The 13128-nt window shown below is 38.1% G+C and overlaps 1 protein-coding gene across 1 annotated transcript in view; it reads right to left on the bottom strand.

Moving 5' to 3' along the window:
• Positions 1-13128, bottom strand: part of gria4a (glutamate receptor, ionotropic, AMPA 4a) — a 192036-nt gene that overhangs the window by 80111 nt on the left and 98797 nt on the right. The window contains exons 7-9 of the mRNA XM_037677371.1: positions 12005-12043; positions 11855-11939; positions 6920-7078 (exon numbers count right to left, since the gene is read on the bottom strand). Coding sequence (XP_037533299.1) covers positions 6920-7078; positions 11855-11939; positions 12005-12043 — 283 coding nt within the window. The remainder of the gene's footprint in view (positions 1-6919; positions 7079-11854; positions 11940-12004; positions 12044-13128) is intronic.

Raw genomic sequence — 13128 nt, 5'->3', positions numbered from 1 at the left:
ATATATATACTAAAATAAACTACTACTTACTACTTGTACAACTATTCGTACTTCGCGGTTTGTTACTTATCGCGGGGCTTCAGGGTACAGATCCCCCACGATAAACGAGGGATTACTGTATATTGAGATGAAATGAAGGATAAAGAGGAAAAAGACAATAAAACAAACAAACAAATCAACAAATCTGCAACGCTGAAGTAGATTTCACAGAGCAAAAAGCTTAAAACGAAACAAAAATGTAAAGTTATATTTTAATAAACATGTAAGCGTGCGTGGTTGCATCAGGGCTCTGCTCATAACCAAGCCTGAATGGTGGGTGCTATTTAAGAGTATCGTCATATATCCAACTGCCTTGACTTTAATTTGACTTCAAGTGAACAACGCTGGTGATCAGTCATCGCCTTTCATAAATGCAACACGGCTGTAAAAGTGTCGGAACTGAAAGGATTATTGGTTTTAAACATCAGCGGGCGGGAAGTGAAAGCAATTAAACTGACATTTTAAAATAAACCTGAATAACAAATTCATTTCGTTTTGATTTTTTGTGACAGTCACGTTTAGATTTCATTGCAATGTTTAAAACTCTGAAAATATCTACGACTCTTTAAGTTCACAAACATTCATAAGAGAAATAAAATGGTGTTTTGTGGTTCTGTTGTAAAGACGTTGTAACGCTTCGAAGTGAATGAGATCTGGACACATTGTTCAACAGATTCATCACAAGAGGACTACGGAGCTGCTGAGAGCAGTAAGACGGATTCAGCCCCACACACACACACACACACACACACACACACACACACACACCATGCACTGGCTCTCAGAGTGCCGTTCAGACAGCCACAGCCAAACACACAGCAGGCTGCCTTCACATCAGGCTGGAGACAAGAAAAGAGATGAAAAAGGGAGGAAAAACAAAAAAAACGAGGTAAGTCAGCTGAGATCCTCTCTATGTCTCTGCAGGCTGTTTCACTCACGGACACGTTTTGATTTGTACCCCACAACGTGAGCTTCATGTCATCCTGTTTTCACGTCAGAGCTTTGGATCATGAAAGCACCTATAGGAGAGTTACTGACAATGAACGGAAAACACTTCAACTGAGCAAACGCTCGTGCTGTTGTATTGTCTATTTCTGCCAGGGACAACCTAGACACGGTTTTAGGACATAGAAAAAAGATTTTCACCAACATTATCTGGGATATGTGTCAAGCATCGCTTCAATTCTGTGTTTCAAAATAACTTACATCGACATAAAACAGAATGTCGGTGTGGAGTAAACGTGGAGTCCTCGACATCACACTTTTTTTTTAAACCAAATGTACATTTATGCTTTTCAATTTGCCAAAGCCTTAGTGTGTATAAATAATAAAATAAATGAATAAAGCGCATACCTTTTTTACACACAAAAAGATTGCATTAATAAAATGCATGCATGGTTTGGTAACGATATGGTGGATTGTAGACATGAGCCTTGAGGAGTCTGGATAATCAAGAATGGGAGGAAAGCAGTCTGTCTGCTCTATGACATCATTCTATCATGTCTGTTCATCCATCCATCTTTTCATCTTTTCTTTTATGACCGGCTTTACTGCAGGGATGTGGGGCGCTGGTGGTACCCACCTCCAGGACAGGTCATCAGGATGGTCCACATCGAGACAAACAAGAATTCACACTTACACCCAGTGATACTTTTGAGTTGCCAATTAAACCAGCATGCTTTTTAAATTTTATTTATTTTGTTGTCTGTGGGAGGAAATTCAAGTTTCAGTTAAAAACCCAGGTATGTGTAGAGAAAACATGCAAACACACAGAAATCCAACAAAGTTCAGTCAGGTCATATAGACAGATTCTTTTTTTTTTGATGAGACATTTCATCCTTCATCCAAAGAAGCCACAACAAACTGAGTCCCACAGGAAGCATACACCCATAGTGGATCAACCAGTTTGCTGGTGAGCTGTCGACTGGTGAACCCCGTTGGGGGAGCGGGCGGGCCCCAGAAACCATCTTTTCACCAGCAAACTGCTTGGTCCACTATGGGAGAGTGCTGCTTGTGGAACACAGTTTGTTGTGGCTCCTCGGACTGATGAAGTCCTTTGGATGAAGGACGAAATGTCTAAAAAAAAAAAGAAGCCATCCAGATGACCTGACTGAACATTGTTTGATTTTTGACGAGGTTTTACCAGGTTGTGAAGCGTAACCTTCTTGCAGTAAGAAGACAGCTCTAACCAATCTTTAATGCCTTGTAACAAACTAAAATGAATAAAAAACACAAAACTGTAATTTATTTATATTATTATTATTATTATTATTACAATCACAGTCATGTTTAGGAACAACAAACACGACACACAATCACTGAAAGAAGGAATGACAGGACAAATAATCACTAATTTAAATAGTATACTCAAAGAAACTACATACTTTCTTCGAGGATGTACTATTAGCACACTTGATATGAATTTACAATAAATCATTTGCATTTTATGCTATACCAGAAGATTTTATCAAAGTATTTGAAATTTTGGTTGTAATCGAGCATAACAAGAACACTGAAGATAAGTTTTAATTTGGTTTTAATATTAGTGCAGAACAAAAGACAGTATCGTGAATATAATGCAAAGGCCTTAAATAAAACAGGTACCTCAACCAGAAATCAGGTTATTTCAAACCTTTCTTTGCTCATTTGCTCCTATACTTCTAGACCAGGGTTCCGCAATCTGCGGCTCTGGAGCCGCATGCGGCCCTTTGGTTCCTCTGCAGCGGCTCTTTCAAGCTTTGACCAAAACTAACAAACCACTGCTAGTTTTAACAGTTACATGGCATTTGTTTAGCAAATTTGTGAATACTACTACTAATACATGGAGTAAAACATACTCACTTTAACTTTATGCTTTATTTATTTAAAGAAGGATACTTAATTTTTCCACAAAAAAAAAATAATAATCACTACACCTGCATAGTCCATTGTTTAAATTTAAAAAATGGGAAGCACTATATATATTTTTTTTGTTTTCTACAAGAATCCGATCTTTTCTTTTGTCTTAAAATGTAAAAATATTAATAAGTGTTAAAAATCATTAGATCCTTTTAGTTTTAAGTCACTCCTACTGGCCTGAAAAGCCTCCTGCAACGAACTTAAAGTGGTCCACTGGTTTTGTGGCTCCAGACATTTTAATTAGTGAACGAATGGGCAGAAATGGCTCTTTGGGTCATGAAGGTTGCAGACCCCTGTTCTCTACACAGTTGCAGAGCACTGCCTCCAGAACAAGTGACACTATACGATGGGATCAGTTCAATTCAGAAACTTTACAATGACCTGCAACGAACCAGTAAAGATAAACTGGTTTGAGAGCATTTGAACAAGAAGATTAGTCTTAAACTGGAGTCATGAAAAACATTAAACAAGTGACTAAATATGATTTAAAATGCCACTAAAATTTGGTAAAATACGTGAGTGAAGCTATTCTTATTCTGATCCTGCAATCAGAGATGGAGAATGACATAAAGTCAGGATGGAGGAGGTGGGGGGTGTGAGGGTGTCATGCTGCGAAAAAGCTTTGTATGATCATATACATCGAGGATAAAATTTTACGATATTAATATATTCCTTTTGCCAGGTCACTGATCATTTTCATTACCCTTCCTCAAAACCTCCTGGCACAAAAAGCTCATTTCAAGGTCCACCAGTGGTTAAGGGGCGCTGATTGATGGCCAAAAGGAGTTAACTTAAAATCTAGTCTCCAAAGCAGAGGGGACACGTTTCCATGGTGCTTTTTTATGCTGTACATTATTGCACCAGATTTCCACTCAGCCTTAAACTAGCAACTGGCCCGAGGCGAACCGAGCACAGGTTTCATGCAACACAAAATAGCCACGAGCAACTTGGAGGCTTTTATTTTTAGCCAGTAAATGTCTGACTTTGTGTAATTCTGTTTAATATTGAACTAACATCTTTACAAAGATGCCACATTTGTGTTTTGCTGGAAGAGTTTTTTTTTTTAAATATTTATTTACATCTTTAAGTTTGAGGCAAATTGCAAATGTGTTAAAACATTTTTTTTTAGGTCTTTTTACTGTTTTTGTTGTGATTTTCTGTCACAATTATGCATAATTGGATTACATCAATTAGTAGATAAAATGTTGCTTTAGTGCAATGGGACAACTGAGGCGGAGGACACTGGCTAATGATAACTCATCAGATGAGTATGAAAGTGATGATTAGCCAATTATCAATGGCCTGCAGGTAAAAAACATAACAAGCTGTTAATATATATATATGTTTGCATCATTTAAAGATTCCAATGGCACCCAGCACAACCACAGTGTTGTTCTTTTTTCCCTACTTTTTTTTAGTGTTTTTGTACTGGACATTTTTGAGCCAGAAGGCAAGTAACTTTGAGCTGCAGCATGATGTATTTTTAATGGGTAGGTGGACATATTTCCAGTTAATATATGCATCTCCACTTGGCTTCAGGTCACTATTCTGTCAATAGTGGTGTGCTTTGGAGTGGGAGAGGGACAAAGACAGACATAGAAAGGAGGGAGGTCTAAATATAGGCACACTAATGCGAGAGAAGGGGGAACATGAATAGGAAAAGAAAATGTGATGTTTGATGGAGAGATGTACAGTAAAAGAAACAAGACTGGGTCCTTCAGTTGTAAATCTATAGACTGAATTGGAGACATGGTGGAAAAAACATGCTGAATAAATGAAGAAACACTGCAACTAAGGAACAAGTGACAAAAAAAGCCCTCTGAATTCTGCTGTAAGTGTAACACTAAGCAACACATCAGCTCTCACTGCTGACATATCCTGAGGTCACACTCTGATTGTCTAAGACGCTGTACAAAATGCACCACAAAACACTCTGCAAGATCCAAAAACAGCGTATCACCCTGGAACTAAACACCTGGTTGCAAAATATGTACATGCAGCTTTTGCAGTGAGTTTCAGTAGAAAGAATAATTTAATCCACCAAGCATGAGTGCTTAACAGGATACCATTTTATGATAACTTCCTTAAACATGTGGGCCAAAATGCTTGAACAAAATGACACTTTTTTTTAAAGAGTTGCATAGATTAGGTTGGATTTAGGCTTTTAGATAGAAGGGTTCTGATTAAGGGATTCTCAGTCATCCAAGGCATGGTAATCCCTGTTGAACTGAAGACAACTGGACTTTTGTTTCTTAAATATGTTTCACTTCTCATTTGAAAGGTTTCCATAATTTTGATTATGGATCAGAATCAGAATAAGTTTATTATCATTGCACCAAAGTACAATGACATTATGTTCCGTACAGTCGTCCGAAAAATGGATGTGCATGTGGCTGCAGCTCCTGAGAGCGCGGCACCTTATTCTTTAGATAGAAAAGGGGAAAGACCACGAGGATAGGATAGTGGTATTAAAAAAAAAGATCCCTTCACACCTTGCACTTGTCAGGACACAATTTAAGATATTAAAAAACTACCAGTAAGCCCATTTATAGACACTTTACATATGCATTTGACGACAAGATAGAGAGATTTGTCTATGAAGCACTTCCAGATATCACCATAGTCCTAATAATATGTTAATGTGTCAGCCGGTACAGCTCTGTTAAGCGCTCACAGAAGTTCTCGGGGTGTGGGGGTGAATAGAGCAGAACCTACTTAGTTTACACATCCCCAGGAGCAATTTGATGAATTCACCTATTCAAATCCAAACGTGGAGGCCAGATTCAGATAAGCCACAGTTGTTTTTTGTGCAGGCAAACTGTTTTTCTCATCAGCCTTGAGTTCTGCTGGTACTCTCATGATCCAAAATGGCCAGATTTGTGGGCTTTCTGCTGGTCAGTGCTTATTAGACTTCTCCAAGATCAATCCTAACATGCTGTCGAGTTCCAGAATCCGCAAGTGGCCTACAATTCTCACAAATCGCTTCGATCTCATGATTGAGCTCGTAAATCAGTTGAGTCTGAGATCTCGAAGCATGAATGAATCTTTCACATAAGGTCGGTAGATTTGCCATGGCCAAAACTGCTGCCAACGTGTTCCTTAATAGTTGACAACATAGGTATCCAACGGTGCCAAAAAGCAGAAACCCTGCTATCATAAATCCAACGATGTATAAATCTTCAACATCCTCCCGAGACAACACAGAAAGGCACAACATTTTCCACTCTTCCCACCGATCCATGATGGTTCCAGCCGCGTGCGTCTCAGCGGGGCATGAGGGTTCTCCAGCACCCTGACACTTGGTTGAAATTTTTTTTCAATTGCATTAAAAGTCTAGCTGACCAAATCCATGACAGTAATTTACGATTCAGAAGATATGTAAATAGAAGCTCCGATACACCGGACAGAGAGCAAAAAAGCAGGAGGAAGGCAGGAGAGGGAAGAAAAGCGCCCGTCTAGTTCGAGGGCGAGTGAGGAAAATTGGGAGAGTTTGCGAGAATCAGGCTTATAAAGAAAAGCTTTGACAGTTACCTTAAAAATAGTTTTTATAATCATGAGTCTCTGAGAATATATCAACACGTAAACTTACCATTTATCAGCTCATAATCAAAACTGAGGAAGCATTTTGGTTGCCAGTTGTCCTTTATTCAAACACTTAGGCCTAGACATTTTTTAACTCACGTGAGCATGGACAGGACCTTAAGTTGGTATCTCACTGCTGGTAACTACTTAGTCAAAATTTGTATAAAGGGTTTTTACGTGTTAGTGTGTAGCTGCTCACTCGCTTCAACTTAAACACTCTTAATGAGCTAACAGCTAAATGTTGTTGCTAACACAGTTTGCTAGTGGACAAAATAAACATGATTACTTCTTTTGGTTTCAGTTTTTTTTAATCTGTTTAATCTTTTTGCATAATTAAATGTTTAGTTGAGTTTCGAGAGCACATTTCAATCACTGCGTAAAAACTGCGACTCCTGCTTACCTTAGGTGGGCTTTCAGATCCAGGGTACTCCCGCTGGTCTAGTTTGTTCCAGCGCTGCATCAGCTTTATAACTATAGGTTTGCTGAAGTCCACCAGCTGGAATCCAGTCACGTTGGCTCCACCGTGCATAAACCTTTCCAAGGATATGTCCTTAAAACCCTGGGGAAGGAAAAAGAAGGCAGGAAGGAAGGATTAAAGAAACAAAGAAAGATTGGGGGAATAAAAATCAATTCATGAAAAGTAAAAATGAACAAACTTCCCTCACACGGTGTGTACACATTTGATGACAGATGGCTGTTAACGTATTAAACTGATCATGCCTCTAATTAACACAGAGTGATTTCCAACTGTGAGAGTAACTGTCCACTGAGTGACGCTTCATTGTGAGGTGGTAGTGAAGAGGAATCAGTCTGGGATTGAGCCAAAGACAGAAGTAGAGTATTGAGATGTGCTAGAGAGTTTATGTTTAGTTTAGTTAACTAAAAGCAGTGAAAGCCTATCCAGACCAAAGCTCCTTTTACACGGACACAAGGTTTTAGGGAAGAAGTCAATTTATAGATATGGTCAAACAGTTTCTGACATCGGTGGCCTTAAGTGCCAGCTGGTAAAATACGAGTTCTCTGTAAAATAAGACTTAGATTTTCTGAGAATATTAAATGGGTTCTTATATCTTTTTCTTCCTATTTCAACAAACAAGAATTATTGTTGCTTTAATAATAACAACACATAAGAACTGGAGAACAACAGATTCATTCATTCATTCAACCTTTATTTAGACAGGTTATTCCCATTGAGCCTCAAGGACTCATTTACAAGAGAGACCTGATTTCAACAAAGAATGATGACAACAATGGACAACAAAAACTATATATATTTTTTATTAATTATAAATTATAAATAATCATAAAAGAGGCATACAGTTTATTATTATTATTATTTTTTTTACAAAATAAAATAAGATGGCAAAAAAGAAGCAAAAACAGCTAGATTTAAATGGGCAAATGTAGAAAACTAAAAACAGGAACATGTCTGCATTGGTCCCTGCCAGGAGTCCAACAGATTCTTAAAGACACTTAGAGAGGTCAAGGTCGAGAGCTTCAAATCTTTTTGCAAGATATTCCAGGAAACAGGAGCGGAGTAGGAGAAGGCCCTTTTGCCTAGTTCAGTCCTCACTGAGGGAACACTGCAGGTAATAATGTCCTGAGAGCGCACGCTGTAGCTGCACTCACGCAGAGACATGTAGGAGGAGATGTATGAAGGCAGCAGACCAAGAAGTGATTTAAAGATGAAAATGTACCAGTGAGAGAGTCTGCGTGAAGTTAATGATGTCCAGTTAACCAGTGAATCCAGGGTGCAGTGGTGGGTACGATAATCACAGCCAGTTATGAATCTTAGTGCACCATGATAGACAGCATCCAACATCTGCAGGGTTCTTGTAGGAGCGTTCATGTAAATAATGTCACCGTAATCAATGGAGGGAAGGAAGGTCACAGATACAAGGCATCATGGTGATGGTGTAAATTTCTCCTCAGTCCATATTTGGAGAATGTGATTAATGAAAATACAAGGCTTTCACAAAAACCTGGAGTTTGGAGCTGAAGATAATCAACTACAATCAAATGGTCACGTCGCTAAAGGAGCAATGTGCATTTTTTCACAGATTGATGTGTAGCCAAATATTCACAGAAATGAAAACTAGGTCATACATTTTTGTTCAGCAAGCTGCTGCCTCTCAACGACTAAGTTGCCGGATCGAATCCCAGCCGGGGGCCTTTCTGGGTGGAGTTTGCATGTTCTCTCCGTGCATGCGTGGGTTTTCTCCGGGTGCTCCAGTTTCCTCCCACAGACCAAAAACATGCATGTTAGGCTGATTGGTAACTCTAAATTGTCTCTTGGTGTGAGTGAGAGAGTGAATGGTTGTTTGTCTCTATGTGTCCCTGTGATGGACTGGAGACCTGTCCAGGGTGTCCCCCGCCTCTCACACTGCAACTGCTGGATATGGGCACCGGTGAACCCCACGACCCGAAAATGAAGGTGTGGGTAAAGATGATGGATGAATGGATTCCCTTTATCGTTAGAATGTAACATATTCAGTAAAATCACATGGAGATTGTACTTCAGCAATTGTGTTCTACTGTTTTTGCTTTCCACATAATCATTTACTGAAATGTGATTGAAGCTCTCTTTGTCTTAAATACGCTAAAGCAGGGGTGTCAAACTCACGTACAAAAGGAGCCAAAATTAAAACCTTTTTCAAACTAAGGGCCAGTTTCAGAATTTACATTAACTCAAGTTAGATACTCAACATCTTTTCATGGTCGCAAGTTCCTCAGAAAAAGAGTTTGACTGGTTTCATTTGGCGTTCTCTGTTGCACTTTTGACATCATAATCAAAGATTACTGAAAAAATTCAAGTGAAAAAAGTATTTTATATTTAAAATAACATCTTGGGGGCCAGATGAGATGTCAACGAGGGCCACATTTGGCCCCCGGGCCTTGAGTTTGACATATATGATCTAAAGGTACTGTCTCTCCATGCTGAGACTGTTGGCAACAATCATTAACAGTCACAATGATTTTGGATGAATAATGATTTTCTCTGCTCCTCTGCTGGTAAATGTTTGAGGACTTTAGGTAAAAAAAAAAAAAGATTGCTGCTTTAGTTAAACACACATTTAAACAATTTTAAAGATAAGGGAAGCACACTTTTAGGAAAAGTGTTTGCAATTTTATTGTTGTATACAGGCATTTGGGGCAGTAAGAATCCATCTGATTGGCCAAATACTTTTTATTGGCCGGCACTCTGTGTTTGTGATTTATTTAAATCATTTTCGTTACTGATATTGAACATATTGATTTTGTAATGCCACTATTTTTATTTTATTGTGTAGCTTAATTAAAGACATATGAGAAGGTAAATATCTCTAATGAGTTTCTTTGTCATTGAACCTAATTTAAAAATAATAAAAGTGCAGCGGACAGTGACAGGAGCGCAGCTTTTCTGTAATAACACAAACACTGATACCCTCACACATCTTCAGTGTTGTTTTTACGTCTGAGGCTAACACCAGCAACATGAAACTGATAAACAGGATGATTTTTCTCCTACTGCACAACATTCACAACTTCCCACAATAACTGAGCATTACTGAGAACAGTTAAACAAGTATTGTAATAGCAGGAGCGGAAGTAACGAATTACAAATACTCATTACTGTAATTAAGTCAATTTTTTGGAGTACTTGCACTTTTATGAGTATTTTTTTCAAGTGTGTAATTTTACTCATACTAGACCATGTAATCTACTTGGCTACTTTTAAAATTAGAAGTTGCTACAAAGTACGGCCGCAATTTGAATTAATATTCAAATGGTCCAGAAAGTTCAGAGCTTGATGTTCTCATCTGGTGCTACAGACACCACGGAGCTCCTGCGCTCCGTCTCAGCCTTTAAGAAGGGGGTTCTGTTTATTGCATTTATGAGTCAATGCAATGAAATAAAGAAACTTAAAATAAACCAGATCATTGTAAACTTAGATTAACTTACATAATGATTTTAATTGCTGGATGTCCAGCCCCATGAGCAGTTTTGTTGGTTTAAACTGTTCTAAGCTGGTTCAAAAACATTTTTGTCTTTCTTTTAACAAACAAAATTCCTGCTTTATCCACATTTGTTTACAAAAGAAATTACCTTAGTGTAAATTTTCTAAACTTTATTGTTCATCTGAGAAATGTGCTTTGACTTAAATCAAACTGAATGACTTCTATTGACAACACAATAAAACATCAATTGGTTAAAAAGTAATTAATACTCTGAGTATTTTTTTGAAAACAGCACTTTGTACTTTTACTTAAGTATTTTTATAACGCCAGTACTTTTACTTAGTACAATTTATCCAGTGTAACAGCACGTGTACTTGAGTACAAATTTCCAGTACTCTTTCCACCTATGCGTAATAGTAGCTTTACTCCTGTGATTTATAATTTTCTTTACTTTTTAACATTTCTGATCCATTAACAACACATTAGACTGTTACTGCACACAAGCAGGATTTTATTTGTCAACATTAATGTACAAAATAAAGTTATAATGAGTTATTATTATTATTTTTAGTTGTACACGAGTAGAATTCAAAGATTAGTACCCTGGGAACGTTACAAGACCTAAAAATTAGACTTTAAGAAACAGGATGGATATTGAGACTTCATTCTGTATTTCAGGCACTGATTGTTGTCTCGTGCTGCTTTAAGCTTTGAGGACATATGGAAACATATAAAAACTGCTATCATATTGTGCTTTACAACTACATTTGTGTTTGCTTCCTGTACATCTTAAGGCAAGGTTGCATGACCTTATGCATCCAGAGCAGATAAAGCAGGGACTGCTGCTCTTGTAGCCTTCATCTTCTTTTTTCCTCGTGTTTATGATTTATTATTTATAGCCTTTTGCATTTCACCTACAGAATTTATCACCTTTGATACTTTGTTCCAGCAGTGATTATTCTGTCTCCAATCCTGACCAGAAGGTGGAAAACAGGATAAATAATGTAAAATTTCTCTTCTGTTTTTATTGTTAAGTAGCTCCACATACCTTTTGGCAAACCTGTGCTACTTCTTTGCTTTTATTGTTACGTTTATTTAGTTACAATGCAAGAAAATATTTTTATGTGCAAATTATTAAGCAATCTAGAGACAAGTGTAGAAATCCGTGCATGTATGTAAAGATTTTATGAAGATCAAGATTTGTATGTAGGACAAGGCCATAAATGTGGTGGAAACACCGTGCTTGAATGCATTCACTCAGTTTCCGTCATGAAACTTCATTACATGTCACGCACCTGCTTTATTAAAAGAAGATCCATTTCAGTGCTGGCTATCAAACCAAACAGAACACCAAGACTGGATCAAACATGTTTCAAGACGATATGAAAACTACTTACCAGGTTTGCTATGATGTAATGATAATTTTTCACATGTTTCCCCACGCTGACAGCCTGCAAACACACAGAGAGGAAAAGTTCATTCCTTTCCATCCCCTGGAATGGATACAATGTGGAAAAACAAGAGCTCAGCTGTAAGTCAGTAAGGACATCAACCAAAAAATAAAGGACATTTTCTCCCTTCTGTTGCTTCTATACCTCCCTCAGCAGCTTGGTAGGACTATTTTATAACACTGATTGTACACAGTGGGCAGGATTTCAACGGCCTCTGGAGCAACTCTGTTAAAAAAAAGATTAATTCAAACAAAACCCTATGATTTCACCCGCTCTACTAATTATCGCCAGTGCCCAGGGATTCAGCTTGGAATGTAAACCTGTAAAATGGCTTTTTGACACTTTTACATTCAGAATTAAAAATAGAACATTGTGATATTTCTGACGTAAGAGAAATATGAATATTCCCTTCACCATGATGCATGAGCCTAATTAATAAAACAATCACATTTTACACTTGTCTCTAGTCTCTCCCACACATATCAGCAGCTACATACTCACACACATACACACACAGATCGCAGCTGGCAGGGGCAGGCAAACAGAGCAGTCTCTGTCTCAGAGCGGAGACGTTCGCTAGTGCCAGCACTGCAGAACCGCCTGCGAGGAGAATGTGTGCTTGTGCATGTATCACTGCTCTCAGTATACATTTAAGTAAGTGTGTGTCCATGTGTGTGTGTTCAGTCACCACTGCAACCAATTAAGAAACAGCCTCATCTCTTTGTCAATCTGACAGGGAGGCTGTTATTGGTGTGTGTTTGTGGGTGTTTCGATGACAGCCTTTATATGATGATGTGTTTGTCTAAAATAAAACCACAGATCAGAAATTACCAGGAAGGTATAAAAAAAATATCAGATATTAATTCTTACAAAGTACTTTTACATTAGTTTTGTTGCAAACAGAGCCCAAAGTGTTGTTCATACTGTTTGATCAAGTTTAGTTTATCTGTAAATATGAATTTATTATACACTTCAAGTCTGCAACACCATCCATCCGTCCAGGGGCGGCTGTGGCTGAGTGGTTAGAGCAGTCATCCTCCAATGCAAGAGTTGGGAGTTCAATTCCACCAGTAGTCACATGTTGAGGTGTCCCAGGGCAAGACACCAAACACCTCATTACCTACGATGTGTGTCCCATTGTTGCATGAATGTGATAAAGCATTGGTTATTCTTTGTCTGTCTGTCTGTCTGTCTGTCTGTCTGTCTGTCTGTCTGTCTGT

The sequence above is a fragment of the Nematolebias whitei genome, chromosome 6 (assembly GCF_014905685.2).
Source record: "Nematolebias whitei isolate Nwh7 chromosome 6, NemWhi1, whole genome shotgun sequence".
NCBI lineage: Eukaryota > Metazoa > Chordata > Actinopteri > Cyprinodontiformes > Rivulidae > Nematolebias > Nematolebias whitei.
The sequence above is the reverse complement of the archived record's forward strand: the minus strand, read 5'-3'. Positions and strand labels throughout refer to the sequence as shown.